Below are 18,186 nucleotides of genomic sequence, written 5' to 3' on the forward strand. Positions count from 1 at the left end.
TTAGTACAGTTGCCTGGGTGAGGGACAGGTCCCACCCCCTGGTTGGAGAGTTCCTAGCAAGCAGGACTAGGGGAAGGACATGCCTAGTGAGAGCTCCTGAGAACTATGCCTAGTCCATAATATCTTCATCCCTGAAACTGAAATCTGCTAAAGAAACAGAGCTGAAAGACTGCACATGTGGCCTGGGGAGCAATGTGGCCTGGGGAGCACTACAGGGAGCGGGATTAGCCACCGTAAGGACTGTAACCACGGTCATTATCACTGCTACCACTACCATCTTCTCCTACTACTTCCACGACACCTCCACTGCAGGCCAGCATGCTGTATGTGGCTGTCAACAAGCTGTTGGTCAGTTCTTATAGTAACCAGTAAATTTGTGATCACTGCTTCAGACTTGAATAAATATTATAAATCATATGTATAGAAAATATAAAATGATGTTCATAGGTGACATATAAAATGTAACATATAAAAAAAGGAAGTTGTAACTGGAGTCTGGACCTCATATATCCAGAATGTTTTGCTTTTCTTGGGCATGTTCCATGTCACCTTTCAGCATACTTCTGCTATGGTTGCATAACAAGTGGTTCCTTTGCACACTTACTATGTCCCTTTATATTTGGGAAATGTGCTTTATCCCTGTCAGATGCACTCAAGGAGGCGTTGTCTCAGTAGCTGAGCTCTCTCCATGTGTGGCAGGTACTGTCAGTTTATATAGCTGACAATGGTCTTAATAATAAATCCAGCATCAAGGGTCAACTTTCCTGTTAAAACTAAATAAATTAACAGTAGAAAAAAATAAAATACATAGTGTTGTGCAGCTTACAAGTCTGTAGCTACTGTATTAACTGCATGTGGTTATCTTCAACCGTAGCCTTTTGACTCTTCAAATGCCATGGTCATAGGGACCATGCCATCTAAATAGGTAGGCAGAGAAAGATAGCTCACTCAGTCTCCATATCATGGCAGTGACAGTGAAGATCCCAAGCTTTCAATGTTTGTGTTCCAATTACAGGCATATGTCATTGTATTGTACAAGATATAAAGCAGTAGTAGGTTCAAGTGCCCTAGTAGAAAAGTACATCAAAGTTTATTAAGGTTTTTCAAAATTAAAAAATGGAAGTTCAAAACACTCCATTTTTTTTATTCATCTTGAAAAATAAACAACAACAAAATAAACATAGTTGTTACTGCAGAATCTGTAAATGTCTGAACTATTAAAATACTTAGCCTGCACAGTGAACACCATAAATCAAATACGCAACTGCAAAATTGCTGTGTTTTGGTCACCATGTGATTACTACAAGACACAAGGTATAGCAGCAATCTATCTGTGTCTGTTAACAAGAAATTAAGTGTCAGGCCTCAATTGTCAGTTTCCATGAATTCTATTTCCACACAGTTGGAAGTTAAATGTTCCATTTAATTAAACCAGCATGTAGGTGATTAACACCAATACACAGGCCAGCACACAACAGTTAGTGAGGAATAACGAATTTAGGCCTAAAACAGTTTCCCTTAATTTCTGTGTTCACAAACACATTTCCGATCAATTCATTTATTTATTTATTTATTTTTTTATTGTGGACTGATTATATTAAAACTAGCATATATACATGATTGCTACGAATATAGACAGGGTAGCACACAAAAGTAGTGATAACGAATTTAGGCTCAAATCTGTTCCCCTATTTCACACGTTTTTAATATATATATTTTTTTTTGGGGGGCTGGGGGTTGGTGATTATATTCAAACTAGCACTAGTTTACTACACCAATACACATGTAGTGCACAACACTACCCTGGGCCAAAAATGTCTGCGTTAGGGAAAGGTTCCAGAGCCAGAGCCAGAATGTGAGTAATAGCAGCACCATCTATCCTGCCAGAAGTAGTAGTGGTAGTGGTAGTAGGCCACAGTTGCCTCTGCTGACCTCGGAAAGGTGCAACATTATAATTGAGCAGAAAGAGAATGAGATAGTCGATTCGATGGCTCACGCCTCCTCTCAGTCGCATTAGTATGACATGGAGATGACTTCAGAGTTGGACACAGTGCTGTGGAGCCAGGGGTCACAGCGTTCCTCCTGCTCTTCCATCTTGTAGCCCCAAAGAAGACTTTTAGTGGAGTCCTCCCCTTCACTGCCCCTTCCTAGAGGGGCGCCATCTTTTTTCCTAAGAAGTGGCAAGAAAACCCCACAACTCCCTACGGCAGATAGTCAAGAGAGCCTCCCTGTTGAGGACTTGTGTGAGAGCCATCACTGTTTGGGCTGCCCTGAATAGGAGGTTGGGGAGGATGCTGGTGACCCCATGCATACCTGTGTTAATGGTGGTGGTAATACTAGCGCCTGTAGCCAAGGAATTTGAGGTGGGGGCAGCGACAGTGACATTCAGAGAAAACGCAAAGTAGGGGAGGAGGGCCCAGGTACCCATCATGATATCTCACAGTCTGATAAAAGTGTCAGGGAGGGTGAGGACTCCAATAATGATTGTGTGATGAACAGACCTGGGAGCCAGATCAGGGTGCTGAGGAGGAGGCAACATCTGTGGAGAAGAGCGGTGGCGGCAGCAATAAAGAGCAGAGGCAACATACCAAAGAACTGCCAGGGCCACGTCTGCTTCAGGTACTGGTGATGCCTCTGACATGTGAGTGGCTTAGGCCCAAAAGGTGCCTAGTGCTAAGCCCAACTTGGCTTCCTGTAGCTCTGTGCAAGCAACTCCCATATGGTGCTTTTTCTACACACGACGGTCAGACAAAACCACAACGGTGTGCAAGATCTGCAGGATTAAAATAAGCCATAGCCTTTCAAACACAATTATAGGCACTAGAGATCTATTGCAGCACATGAGGCGGCATCACAGGATCCTTTGAGAAAATACAACTGGCCAGCATTCCCAATCAGAACAAGTCTGTCCTCCTTCTCTTGGTCCTCTTTGTGGCAGCCAACCCGCATCCCCATGCAATACAGAATCTTTGTCATCATCATCATCACCATCTTTTTTTCCTGCTAAGACTCCTTCTTTTACTCAGCTCCATTGTTAGACATCTATAATGGAACAATTGGCCATGAAAAAACTTTTCTCCACAAGCAATTAACTTGTCTACAAGCTGAACCCCCACCTGGCCATGTTGCTGGCGGTGCAGTCACTTTAGAACTATTGTAGTAGAGCCTTGTATTCTCACATGGCAGAGAATGCGGACCACTCCTTGCAATTCTCGTTGTGCATCAAGCTACACTCCACGGTAGACACCTGGAGAAGCTGTTACGGGCAGGGACAGTAAATCCCTTTCATAGCCCACTGAGTCAATGTTTTTGTGGTAGTGGAGAAGCAGCACCCTAGCACAATGGCCAAGTCCTTTTGACCCCTTACGACCATATCATGGGCCTGGCTCCCACAGCTGGCACTTACCTGTCCCCTCCACCTCCTCCCCAATGGATACGGTCCCATCCCCAACAGCAGTAGGGAACAACGTCACTCACATTACCCATCCTTCCTTTCACATGTGTGAAGTCAAGCATTGCCACGCTGTATTGGAGCTGATCAGCCTGGGAAAAAGTAGCCACAAAGCCGAGCAGTTGCTTAAAGAGGACCTTTCACCGATTCTTACCCTATGAACTAACTATACAGATAGGTAGAGCGGCACCCGGGGATCTCACTGCACTTACTATTATCCCCGGGCGCCGCTCCGTTCTGCCGCTATGCCCTCCGGTATCTCCGCTCACTAAGTTATAGTAGGCGGAGATACCAGTCCCTAAGTTATGGTAGGCGGAGTCTGCCCTAGCGCTGGCCAATCGCAGCGCAGAGCTCACAGCCTGGGAGGGTATTTTCTCCCAGGCTGTGAGCTCTGCAGTGCGATTGGCCAGCGCTAGGGCAGACTCCGCCTACCATAACTTAGGGAACGGAGATACCGGAGGACATAGCAGGAGAACGGAGCGGCGCCCGGGGATAATAGTAAGTGCAGAGAGATCCCCGGGTGCCGCTCTACCTATCTGTATAGTTAGTTCATAGGGTAAGAATCGGTGAAAGGTCCTCTTTAAGTACATCAAGCAACAAACATCCCACTGGCTGTCACCTAGCCGACTCCAAGTGGGCAAGGTGGTCAGCGACAATGGACACAACATCCTGGCCACCCTGAACCTGGAGGAAATAACACATGCTCCCTGCATGGCCTTTTAAAAAAAGTGCACTTGCTTGCGCAAGGTGCTGGCAATGTCCAGGAGACTGTCCCTATTTTCATCCATTCTCACGTGGTGAGTAACCCTCTCTTGGGCTTGCAGTATCAGAATGGTATGCAGCTACACCACTTAATATGCAATGTTCCAACTTGCTGAAATTCAACATTGCACATTCTCGAGTGTCTGCACAAGCAGCAGAAAGCCGTGAATTATTTGGTCATGCACCAAATCACGTCAGGGAGCATGTGTTTCTTCCAGGTAGGGCAGTGGCAGCTCATGCTGTTCATGCTTTAGTTGTACCTCATCCCCCTCATATATAATTTTGAAGAGATGCTGATTCTCATGCAACAGGTGGCTCTGTAGCTGATGGGGACCCACAATGAGAAACTCCCATGGGAGAGGAGGTGCTGCCACTTGAGGAGAAAGAAGAGGAGCGTGCCAGAGCTTGAGGAGGGGGGAGGAGAAAAAAAATCATTAAAAATAAACTAAAACAGAACTTTTCCTAAACATTATGTATACTAACCTTCAGGGCAACTGGAGTAACTTTGGTTCGACCCGAACTGATTTAGGTCCGAACCAAACTTTTTAAAAAATTCTGCAAACTGGACCTGAAACGAATCTCAACTGATTCGCTCATCTCTAGTCACCTTTTCACCTTCAAATAATTAACAGAAGTGATCAAAATGTTTTATATACCTCAAAATCTGTGCCAATATAAACTACAGCTTGCCCCCCCCCCCCTAAAAAAAAATCCCTCACACGCCTTGTCAATGGAAGAATCAAAAAAGTTATGTGCAAGAAAATGGTAACAAAGTAATTTTTTAACGCTTTGTTTTTCAAAAGTAGTGAAACATAACAAAAGCTATATAAATTTCAAATCATTGTAATCGTTTTGATCCACAGATGTTAACATATTGTTTTGTGATATGATTTAGATAATATAGATTTTTTGTCCATCTTTTTGTCATTGTACCAACAAGGATCAGGCTGCAAATCAGGTGACAGCTGATAAAAAGCTTCTGTCAGTCAAACAGTTAACCAATTTGAATCAAGTCTGAATCGATTCTACCCAAATTGAAAGTGTTCTAATTGGCCTGAAAATTTGTGTATGACACTCTGAGACCTCCTAGGATATTTTTCATCTCTTGTCTACCTTTTTTTTTTACATATTTAAATTAATCTTATTTTTTTTATTTCTCTCTCTGGCTCTATGTCTCTCTCTTGCAAAAATTCACCCAAATCGAATCTTAAGAAATTAGAATTTGGATGCAACTCAAATTTTTACAAAATTAAAGTTGATTCTGTTAGTGTAGAATCAAATTGTTCATTTGTTGAGATAAGCAAAAATGTTAAAATTCGATTCAGATCCATTTCGAGACCAAATCAGCCTGCCAATTCAATTTGGGTCTGAACAAATTCTACTTGGATGAAAATTGCTCTGGTATCCTGGAAATACTCTCTCTCCCTCTATTCCCTTAATTCCCCCGAATTGAATCACACAATAGTTGGGTTAGTTAGTTTTGGAAGATTAAGGTTGAATTTTTAAATTTTTAGAATCAACTTGCTCAAATCTAATCAATTTGCTCTATTATGCTAGAACATTTTTCTCACAATGATAACTGAACACAGACATTGCTTATGTAATAACTTTTTAACTTGCCTTGTACTTAGAAAAAAAACTATTTTCCATAAACAGCCCTACACATGCCCAGGGGGTTGTGCCTGATATTGCAGCCCAGCCCTATTGAAGTTAGAGCAAGAGTGGTGCTGTTTCTGGAAAGAAAACAGAATCAGTCTTCTGATGTCAGACAATTTCCTTAACAAACAAATACGTTTTAATGTTACTTTTAATTCAAAGTAAAAGATAAAATGTTGGTTTGTGCTCAGCACTAATAGATTCAAATTTTACATTGCAACTGTTTTGTGATCTTGAAATGACCCTTGTAATGTTCCAAGGCTGATTGTATGAGTAACTCTGTACCCTCAAGCTTTTATATGCAGGTGCAAGAAATTGTAGACTTAATAGTGTCTTAACTTTGTAATGTGACCCAAGTAACCAACCTCTTTAACATTCTTTACTTGACAGCCATCCCAAAAATATATCCTACCCTTACATTTACAGTGAAGAAAGTGTTAACGTGAGAAGTCCTATAGTCATCATGTAAAGAAAACCATAATAAAGTATAATGTTTGCTTCATATTTGCTCATTTTCAAGACTTGCTCATGCCCATACAACTACTTTCAATTGATTATTTTGATTACCACTATTTGTGACAACAGTATTAAACCAAGTGATTCAGTATAAGTGCCTATGTCATGTAGAATTATTGTATGTATGTGCAATACTAATCTGTCTTCTGCATTTTTGCCACAGATAACAATAACCGAGTAAAGCTTATTGCGGATGCTGGAGTGCCAGGCTCAGATTACATCAACGCAAGCTATGTATCAGTAAGTATAAAATTACCCTATGGTCGACTATTCTGGTAAAAGATATTGGTCGGGAAATCAGCATTAAACGAAAAGTAAGCATTAAACGGATATTTAGATTTTGGAAATTTATCTCCTATGTACAGAAAAGGGGATCACTATTAGATTGGTGGAGGTCCTACTGCTGGATCCCTCATCAATCATGAGAATACAGAACCTCGTACCCCTCGCCCTTCCCCCAAACAAACTGATCAGCAGATGGGCATGTGCACTGCCACCCCAGCTGTTCCATTCATCTTTATGGAAGTTCTGGAGACAGTCAAGTATAGCACACAACTACTTCTGTAGAGATGAATGGCGCAGCAGTGCACATACCCAACCTGCTGCTCACTGAATTTTGAGGGGCTTTGAGGGGTACGGAGTCCACATTTTCATGATCTATAGGTGTCACGCCGATGGTCCATGCCCGCCGCTGTCTTGCTCTCGATCTACTCTCTCTGTGGAAATTGGGATTAGTGCTCAGTGAACTGTCCTTCAGCACTATAGGAGTTAGTCTGTACCTTGTGCTCTCTGCCCAGCTGTTGATTAACAAGCTGATCGACCTTCCTATTTAGCTGGGCTGTAGATCCACCTCCTTGCCTGAGCTTCGAGGTTGTCTAGTCTTTAGTAACCAGCGAAGGTAATCTGTTGTCCGAATACCCATGTACCGTACCTTGCTTGTCTACTGATTCTGTTCTTTGCCACCTGCCTCAACCTTGGAACTGTTACCTGGACTACGCACGTACTCTGCTTGCCCGGACTTTGGAATTGCTGTTTGGAATACTCAAGTACTCTGCCTGACTTTGGACTGTGTTCAGAATACGCTTTTTGCTTCGCATCGGTATCTCTGACCCCTGTGGGTTTGCAGCCAACTACACCAGAACTTCTCCAGGAGGTAGCGGCCTGGAAGGTTCCCTGCGGTGAAGTCCAGATTCCTGTATAGGAGTTGTACCAGGGAATGCCAAGGATAACATCCTTAGGTTTAGCACAAAGTGAAACTGGTTAGTTGGCACAGTGGGTCCACACCCACTGCCGGTTACAATAGTGGTCCCTAATGCAATTGATATGTTGTAATACATTTACTGTATATCATTTGGTTTACTAGATAGCTATTAAAAGAGCTGCTGCTATGCAACAATGGCAGGAGGGGAAAAGTTTCCTCCCTTTTGGCACTGAGGTTTATCTAGATCTTTTATGCACAACTTTTCAAACCATGTCATTCCATGTTAAAGGGGCCTTTGGAGAGTTATCACAAGGCAGTCAAAAATAGCTAAATGACAAATTCAGTTCTGCTTCAACTTTAGTCAAACATGATTCTGCATACTGTACAGACAAAAATAGTAACTGTGTCTCCTATAGCATCCACTTCCAGAGCAGATTTGTGATCTGTTTCGTTTTCAGTTTCGGTGGTGAAGATTTACTAAACCTATAGATGGCATAAACTTAGACAGACTGTCTAGACCTGCAGCAGATTTATTATGGCGGTCAGGCTGGATAATAAATGTTGTGCCAGGATAAACACTTTGGGCTAATTTTATATCAACTATTGGTTGGCTTACTTTGAGACAGAATTTGAGACAGAATTTGTGGTGCAATTTTGACAAAAAAATGGATCATCTTAGACCACAACCATTTCCCTCTAAGGCTCACCCCTCCCCATCAAGCCCTACCCCCTTGTTGAACAAGTCAGAAAAATAATAAAAAGAAACCCTAATTGTGACAAATGTTTATGCTACTTTTTAGACAAATTCTTGGCACAGACACATTAGTGAGTCAGGGACAATGTATTTAAAAGGAACCATGAAAATGCAGTTCTACCAACAGCATGTTATAGAGCAGGAGGAGCTGAGCAGATTGATATATAGTTTTGCAGCAGATTCATTATAAGAAGTCAAGGAGGCGGTCCTATTACTAATTGACAGCTATCTCTGTTTACACAAGTAAGGTTGTCAATCACTGATAGCACCACTTCCTTGACTTCAAAGTCCAGAATTAGCATTAATTTAAGTGAATGAAATGTAAGTTATACTGAATCTTTTCCCACAAAACTATATATCTGTCTGCTCAGCTCCTCCTGCTCTACAATCTTATGACTGCAGCTCAAACACCACGTTCAACATGACAGGTTCCCGTTAACTGCATTGGTCCAACATCATTTAAAGAGGTTGCACAAGGTAAAGAAAACATGGCTGCTTTCTTCTAGAAACAGAACCACACCGGTTCATGGGTTGAAGTAAAGGGGGCCGAGCTCTAATACCATATACAACCCGTGAACAATAGTGTTGAGCGTGAATATTCAAATTGCGAATTTTAATCGCAAATATCGCCACTTCCAGAATTTGCGGATATTTAGAATATAGTGCTATATATTTATATTCGCGAATAGTGTTGAATATTCTAATCGCAAATTTATCATGAATTTATCGTGAATATATTATATTGCCGATTTTCACAATCAAGTAAACAATGACTGGAGATCACGAATTCTTGAATTTGCGAATTTATGACGAATATTCACGAAATATCGCAAATTTGAATATTGCCTATGCCGCTCATCACTAGTGAACAATTATGATACTGTTTTTGGAATAAAGCAGCCATGTTTTTATGGTCCCACTCTTAGCCATGTTTTTCTAGTCCTTTACAACCCTTTTCACAAACAATTATCCTAATCAGCACATGTTTGGCATGTGAGAAAATTCTATATAAGGTTCCAAATATTAAGCCTCACACCCACCTCTTGAGAGATACTTATAAAATAACTTTACCTGTATAAGCATGGTGTCTCTTCACCATCACCCTTCTACCTGTCCAAGTACTTTACACATTTGGGGAGTAACCGCCCTTACTCTTTACAACACTGTACACTTTATACATGTTCTACCACAAATTATGCCTGGAAATGGATCATTCAGAATTTTAGAAATAACCTCAATAAAGTGCCATACAATTGTATCGTAAATAATTTCACAATTTTATTTTCCATTTTGCAGCAGTATGTACTTACTGCTGCAAACAATGTTATAATCAGATGCCATGCGTGTAGACTATGTGCTATGGTACCTTGACCTTGCCACAGCAAGCAGGTTAATAAGCACAGACATTTCATTAATGAGCTGAGAGGTGATGATGATGTGTCCCATACACACAATGGAAAAAAATCTTACTAGGTTTATTGTTACAGTACATAGTAACCAAAGTTCTGTCAGTAATTGCTTCTGTCATTTTAGGGTTATATTTGTCCTAATGAGTTCATTGCTACACAAGGACCATTGGCTGGAACTGTGGGTGACTTCTGGAGAATGGTATGGGAAACAAGAGCAAAGACCATAGTAATGCTTACTCAGTGCTTTGAGAAAGGCAGGGTAAGTGAACTGGATTTGATTTGAATAGACCATAAACTTTTAACATTTGTTAATATTGTAAAACTTTACCAAAATTAGATTTATGAATATTACAAATACATCTGTTTTACAGATTCGATGTCACCAATATTGGCCAGAGGACAATAAGCCAGTTACAGTTTTTGGAGATATCGTGATCACCAAAGTGGTAGAAGATGTCCAAATTGACTGGACCATTAGAGACTTAAAAGTAGAACGGGTAATTAGGTTCAGGATAATAGTACAGAGTTTAGCATGTGCTTTTTTCATCTACACCGATACATAGCCAGACTCTTTCACTGGTCACTAATCTTACTTCTTAAGCTACTTCTTGGGGTTTCTGGACAATCTGCTGATTATTGCATATTATCCTAACTACACTATGGCATTGCAGAATTACATTCTTGTTTGGGACTAATATTCTCCATTATCTAGTTTATAGAAATTGGCTGAATTTTACAGTACATTGTCACTGCTAAGAATTACAGTTGATTGCAAATAAAGATAATTTATTGTTGGTTATTCTTAGAAAAGAGAAATTTTAAAATTAACTAATGGATGCCATATTCTTTGTGGTGTCAATAACCACAGGATGCCTAGTTCACTGTACTAATATATACTTCTCTTCATAATAGTGTGCACTGTAGATGTGACCGCCATTAGTTTTAACAGTCAGCTTAAGATACTAGTAGCCATACCTCCTCTGATTTTAAATCCAAGCAATATGCCACAACTTTACAAAATGGGATTAACCCTTTATTCCTTTATTAATATAATAACCACTATTACCACATATAATTAATATAAAGTAATAAGTCTATTACACAAGAAAATCTAATTGCAATTTTTCTCCAACTAATTATCTTTTTACTACAGCATGGTGATTACATGATGGTACGTCAGCACAATTTTACTTCTTGGCCAGAACACGGAGTCCCAGAAAATACTACAGCCTTAATTCATTTTGTAAAAATGGTTCGAGCAAGCAGACCGCATGAAAATACACCAACAATTGTACACTGCAGGTACCAATCGCAAATTTTGAAATATGGGGCTAGATTTGAATTCTTGACAAAAATAAATCCTTTCTATAGTGTTAAAGGGGTTGTCCTGCTATATATATTGATGACCTATCGTCAAGATAGATCATCAATATCTGACTGGCGGGGGTCCGACACCTGGTACCACCAGTTGATCAGCTGTTTGAAGAGGAGGTGGCACTCCATGCGAGCGCTGCTTCCTGGTCAGTACACTACGTGTCATTTCCTCTGGAGCAGTGGTGTAGTATAATTACAAGTACTCACTCCATTCAAGTGAAAGGAGCGAGTACTTGTCATTGCACTGCACCACCTTAACTTCTGAAATGATGCGCAGTGTAATGAACATGAAACAGCGCTCTCATGGAGTGCTGCACCCTCTTCAAACTGATTGTGGGGGTGCTGGGTGTCGGACCCACAGCGATCAGATATTGATGACCTATCCTGACGATAGGTCATCAATATATATGACAGGACAATCCCTTTAAGTCAGTACTGAGTTATTAACTGGTATGGTAACACTGCGCATAGGTCACCTTTTATTGTACATTAGGTCCGTTGAGCAATGTAATGAACACATTGTCTGGTAACTGATCTATAATCATTGGCTTTTGACTTTCTCAGATGCTTACTTTTTCCCAATATATTTACATTTGGAATATAAGAATAAATGTATGGTATAGAACAGGATGGGGTATAGTGAACTCCCTCCATAAATTATCTGTAAAAGCCTCCTTCAAAATAATCACACAAGAACTGATTGGATTAAATAGGCAATATCAGCCATTTTATTAACTATGTTAAATAAAAAGTTTTTATACAATATCATAGTTTGTAAGGCTAAAAAAAAACATATGTCAATCCAGGTCTTTCTATTATTCTTCAAAACTGATCCAGAGTAGGTTTTGACTCTTTAATCGTTTTTTTCACTCCATACCCTCAAGGTCATTTCAACACTTTCCTTAATGGACATGTTTGTCAGTATGAGATGTATTGGCCAGTCCACTGGAAATCACCTTCCCCAGTCTTTAAATGAGGTTGACAGATCGCCACTGGTCCATTTCTTGCCATTAAGCATCCCACTGCTCTATTTATTGTTACCCAGCCTCATTTAACCTCTCCACAGAACGGACATCCTCCCAGAACCTTCAAGGCTCAATATCCAACCAAACAGAGACAACATGGAACCAAACAATATCCAACATGTTGCAAAACATGGTGAAATCATAAATGCCTTCTCCAGTAACAACAGATTTTCTCTGCTTTGCAAATGCATCACCCCTTTTTGTCCCACTCCCCTTTTAACAACTTGAAGCCACCACTCATGTTTACAGTTGGATTTTTCTCCAAGCTTGCAAACTTTTTTGAACAACAGCCGAGTGCCCTAACTGGCTAGAACACCCAGTGCCTGCCGGAAAGATCTGCCCAGACATATAGACATACATCTACATGTCATATGACATGCAGTATATGTTTATGGCCCTAGGGTATGCTAGAGCAAAATGCTTTTCTCTAATTACAAAATTGTTTGCCAATTCTTGCTACGCTTGTCCCCCATAAACCCTCTCCAATGGCATCTAAATACAGGGGCGGACTGAGAACCCTCAGGGCCCCCCGGGCAAAATAAATCAAGGGCCCCCTTACAGGCCCCACCCATGTTCTGCTGCAAGCCCCACCCTTGTCCCGCCTCCATGCCCCGCCTCCAGCCACACCCTACACAATCTTTAATAAGATTTCAAAGTTAAAGCGACACAAAAGGCACCCAGACCACTTCAGCTCATTGAAGTGGTCTGGGTACAGTGTCCCTTTTGCAAATCGAACTGCAATGTTCTAGAGAAACTGCATTGTTTACGTTCCAGCAATAAGTCAGCCTCTAGTGGCTGGCAGCCACCTGAGGGCTTCCTGGAGTAAAACAGACCCTTGGTCTGGTATCTGACGCTGGACGTCCTCACACTCTGCATGATGACCTCCAGGGTCAGATTTTTCCCCATAGGAAAGCATTGATTCAATGCTCTCATATGGGGTGATCTAATCTCAGCGTCCATTAGTGAGCCTCTGTTAGAAGCCGTGTGGGCATAACTACTGTGAAGGGGGCACATATCTGGGCATAACTACTGTGAAAGGGGGGGAGGCCCTTCACAGTAGTTATTAACCCCTTTCAGCAGTCCCTCCTTCAGTGAATGGGGGACTGCTGAAAGGGGTTAATAACTACTGTGAAGGGCCAAGCCGTCTGAGCAACCCCACAGATCATCCCCCCACCCACCTTGTACTTGTTCCACTGATCCGCTACATGCGGGCTACATGGGCATGAGTTTAGTCACTTCGGTGCGCAATCCCATCCTGCGGCGCGTGATCCCGCGAGACCCGTGACCTACAGCGGCGGGTCTTGCGGGATCACGCGCTGCAGGACGGGATTGCGCACCGAAGTGACTGAACTCATTCCCGCGCAGCCCACAAGTAGCGGAACAATTACAAGAGGGGTGGGGAATAGCCAAATAAAAAAATATTTTGAACCAAAAGGTGTTATGGGGGCTCTGTGGATGGCACTGTGATGGGGGCTCTGTGGATGGCACTTATGGGGGCTCTGTGGATGGCACTGTTATGGGGGCTCTGTGGATGGCACTGTTATGGGGGCTCTGTGGATGGCACTGTTATGGGGGCTCTGTGGATGGCACTGTTATGAGGGCTCTGTGGATGGCACTGTTGTGGGGGCTCTGTGGATGGCACTGTTGTGGGGGCTCTGTGGATGGCACTGTTGTGGGGGCTCTGCGGATGGCACTGTTGTGGGGGGATCTGTGGGTGACACATATATAGCACCTTATGCTATATATGTGTCATCCACAGATCCCCCCATAACAGTGTTGCTGTGAGTGAATGACCCCCAATACAGGGTCTGGGGGCCGGCATCTGGTGTTGTAATGACAGTGCGGCCCGGTGCAGTCACTGTATTCTATTACACCGGGCCCCGCTCACTGTAATACTAATATTCATATGTGAACAACTTGAAATCCCCTGCGATCCTCTCCCTCTCTGTACTCACAAACTCAGTAGCAGGCCGGGCGGCAGCGCAACTCACTGACGTCACGCACCTGCTCCGCCTGCTTCATTCATAAAGTGGGAGGAGCAGGCGCGTGACGTCAGTGAGTTGCGCTGCCGCCCGGCCTGCTACTGAGTTTGTGAGTACAGAGAGGGAGAGGATTGCAGGGGATTTCAAGTTGTTCACATATGAATATTAGTATTACAGTGAGCGGGGCCCGGTGTAATAGAATACAGTGACTGCAACGGGCCCCGCTGCCATTACCAGGCCAGCATAACATTCGGAATCGGGGTGCTGGGCACAGTGCTCCAGACTAAAAAAAATACCTAGTAGCCATTGGCTCCTGAACTGAAAAATATAGGAGCCAAATTAAATTTTTAGTCGCCAAATCAAAACTGAATCAAAATTTTGGTATCGTGACAACGCTACGCCGATCAGATTGGCGTAGGGTTGTTTCGATACCAAAGTTTTGATTCGCTTTAGTCACCATAAAAAAGTATTGCGATACTCAATACCGTGCAAAAAAACCCCAAAAAAAGCCGCATGCATTTTGCATTTTATGAAACGTTCGGCCCATAATAGAACAGTTCTATCCTATTTTTTGGGGTGACAAGGTGACTAAAAATGGCGAATGCTCACCGCATAGGAGATATTTATTAATAATTTAATAGTTTGGACTTTTCGGACACAGCGCAATGTAATATGTTTATTTATTGTTTATATATTTTATATGTAAAATTGGGAAAGGGGGGATTTAAACTTAAAGAGGACCTTTCACCTGTATAAACTATGTGAACTGAGTATGCTGCCATATGGAGCGGCGCCCCCGGGGATCTCACTGCACTTACTATTATCCCCGGGCGCCGCTTCGTTCTCCCGTTATAGGCTCTAATACCTTTGCTCCTTAAGTTATAGTAGGCGGGTCTTCCCTTGTCCTGTGGGCGTCTCCTTCTCCTAGGCTGCAGCGCTGGCCAATCGCAGCGCACAGCTCACAGCCTGGGAGAAAAAAACCTCCCAGGCTGTGAGCGGTGCGCTGCGATTGGCCAGCGCTGCACACCAGCCCACCCCCTTAACTCTGACCTTTTTCAGCAGCCTTCCCCTTTAACAGTGACTTTCACAACATACCACCCCCTTGACAGTGACCTCCACAGGGACCCGCCCCCTTAACAGTGGCCTTTACTGGATCGAGGGCATGTCCTTTTGAACAGCTCACTCTAAGACAGCAGCACTGTACTGTCTGAGTGTGAGCTGCAGGGAGAAAGTCACCCTCCCTCCCACCCCTGCAGCTGACAGAAGTAGATTTTTACCTTCATTTTTTCAATCCCTGTCGGCTCAGGAGTGGGAGGGGCGTGGCTTAACCAGATCTGGGCGTGGCTTATCAGGACTTAGAAGTTGATTTTTAACTAAATCTTTTCAATCTCAGTCAGTTGAGGAGTGGGAGGGGGCATGGCCTAACTAGCACATGCACAATATCCAGTCCCCATAGCTCTCTGTGCTTTTATTGTGTCAAAAAACGATTTTATATATATATGTAATTGAGGCTAATAACGTTTCCACCACGCCCAGCCACGCCCACTGTAATGGAGCCCAGCACCGCCCTGCATACTCCGAATCTCCTCCTTGCTCCCCGTCTTCACAAAGCTAGAGCGCCGTAATCTCGCGATGCGCGAGCTAGCGCATGCTCAGTGTCGGCATAGTGTGCAGCCTTAGGGAACGAACTGCACATGCGCTAGCTCGCGCATCACAAGATTACGGCGCTCTAGCTTTGTGAAGTCGGGGAGCAAGGAGGAGATTCGAAGTATGCGGGGCGGTGCTGGGCTCCATCACAGTGGGAGTGTCTGGGCTCAGAGTCAGAGAACGCTGGACTTATCTCTCAAGCATGGAGGAGACAGGACTCATCTAAGGTTCATTTACATATCTATAAAATCGTTTTTTTTGACACAATAAAAGCACACAGAGCTATGGGGACTGGATATTGCGGATGTGCTAGCGGCGATCTAGCAGTCCATGTCCTCAGCTCTATACAAAAAATCCAGATGACAGGTTCCCTTCAATGCCAGCTTTCGGATGTAAGTCTCAAATTTTGCACAAATATTTGTGACTTCTTGCCCGTTAATGCTGTTCTTGCCACTTTTTACATATTTAGGTTACAAATATCAGTTTTCTGGTACAAGTTCTAGGTGGCATAGATTTCAGATCCTGGTGCACAGATCTGCAAGATGTACCAAAATTATTAATAAATGTGTTCCACATGCTACTGCAAATTACAGTCTGGAATAAATTCCTCTGGTGTCCCTTGCACTAACCTGGATGTTAGAGGCAACATGCAAATTCCATCCCAATGCAGGAGGGGTATTTATTGAAAACAGCAGAATATAAAAGGTTATGCATAGTTGCAGCTGTGATGACCAGTGCATTCTTGGATCACTACAAACAATTGAACAAAAGAACATTTGCTGATTTTATTATGGAGTTGTACAACCTACAGTTTTGCAACAGGGGGGTTACCCCTCAATCAGTTTTATGTTTGGTGAAATATACTGTATGATAAATGTATATGACACACTGTCTAGCTTCTTCAGGATAACTTCTTGGGAAGGTTCCACTGCAGTAATAAACAATATCCAAATTTGTATTTTATTTGTATTTTAGTGCAGGAGTTGGAAGATCGGGCGTTTTTGTTGCAATGGATCATTTAATCCAGCACATTAATCACCATGACTTTGTGGACATTTATGGCCTTGTAGCAGAACTAAGAAGTGAACGAATGTGTATGGTGCAAAACCTGGTAAGTGCATTTCATTTTCAGAAAATAGAGCTTATAAACTGGTCTAGTTGCCCAATGCAACCAGTTTTAGTTTAATCCTCCCCATGTATGCATTTGGAGCCTTAAGCTGGTCATACATTTGAAATAACAATCGGCCATATTGCGGCCGATCAGTCGTCAGTGGGATCATTCATACCAACTAAAACGGCCAGACCAAGGAGTCAGGTTTAAATAAAAACAGACTCCCTGGTGCTTGAGCACAATGGCAAGTGATTGGCTGAATTCAGACGATTATGCCATCAACATGCAGTTTCAACCAAAGTTTTCCAGCACAGTAGATTACATTTTTGGCAGACAGGAGTCTGCCATTGGCGATCGCGAATTCTTATTCGCACTAGTTTTTCAAATGACAGTTGGCCCTAATGACTGAAATCTGCTATTCTGGCCAACTTTAATCTTATGTGTATGAGCACAAGAATAGGCATTTCTTTTTTTTCTTTTTTTTTCTTTTTTATTAGTTTTAAGAAAAGACATACATTGTTATCCTTAAAAAGAAACACAAATGGCTACATAGTTAGCGCCATACATAATCACATTAGCGACACCGGTAGCCAATATATATGCCACATTGAAATACAAGACAAACAAAGATGACTAATAATACATCATAAAAGAGACAAAATAACATACGAGCATAGCAACAAACATACAGTGCAATCATTGGGGTACATTTGCGTAGGCATAGTTATATCAGATATACTCCCATATACAGGACCTCGACTATACACTGTGTGCACAATTATTAGGCAAATGAGTATTTTGACCACATCATCCTCTTTATGCATGTTGTCTTACTCCAAGCTGTATAGGCTCGAAAGCCTACTACCAATTAAGCATATTAGGTGATGTGCATCTCTGTAATGAGAAGGGGTGTGGTCTAATGACATCAACACCCTATATCAGGTGTGCATAATTATTAGGCAACTTCCTTTCCTTTGGCAAAATGGGTCAAAAGAAGGACTTGACAGGCTCAGAAAAGTCAAAAATAGTGAGATATCTTGCAGAGGGATGCAGCACTCTTAAAATTGCAAAGCTTCTGAAGCGTGATCATCGAACAATCAAGCGTTTCATTCAAAATAGTCAACAGGGTCGCAAGAAGCGTGTGGAAAAACCAAGGCGCAAAATAACTGCCCATGAACTGAGAAAAGTCAAGCGTGCAGCTGCCAAGATGCCACTTGCCACCAGTTTGGCCATATTTCAGAGCTGCAACCTCACTGGAGTGCCCAAAAGCACAAGGTGTGCAATACTCAGAGACATGG

General features: G+C 42.4%; 1 protein-coding gene across 3 annotated transcripts in view; it reads left to right on the forward strand.

Moving 5' to 3' along the window:
- PTPRQ (protein tyrosine phosphatase receptor type Q) overlaps nt 1-18,186 on the forward strand; it is a 538,157-nt gene that overhangs the window by 507,331 nt on the left and 12,640 nt on the right. For all 3 annotated transcript variants that reach the window (XM_040408443.1, XM_040408453.1, XM_040408462.1), the window contains 5 exons: nt 6,549-6,625; nt 9,874-10,008; nt 10,121-10,246; nt 10,903-11,051; nt 16,753-16,888. In XM_040408443.1, the coding sequence (XP_040264377.1) occupies nt 6,549-6,625; nt 9,874-10,008; nt 10,121-10,246; nt 10,903-11,051; nt 16,753-16,888 (623 nt within the window). The remainder of the gene's footprint in view (nt 1-6,548; nt 6,626-9,873; nt 10,009-10,120; nt 10,247-10,902; nt 11,052-16,752; nt 16,889-18,186) is intronic.

This window comes from Bufo bufo, chromosome 1 (assembly GCF_905171765.1).
Source record: "Bufo bufo chromosome 1, aBufBuf1.1, whole genome shotgun sequence".
In the NCBI taxonomy this organism is placed as follows: domain Eukaryota; kingdom Metazoa; phylum Chordata; class Amphibia; order Anura; family Bufonidae; genus Bufo; species Bufo bufo.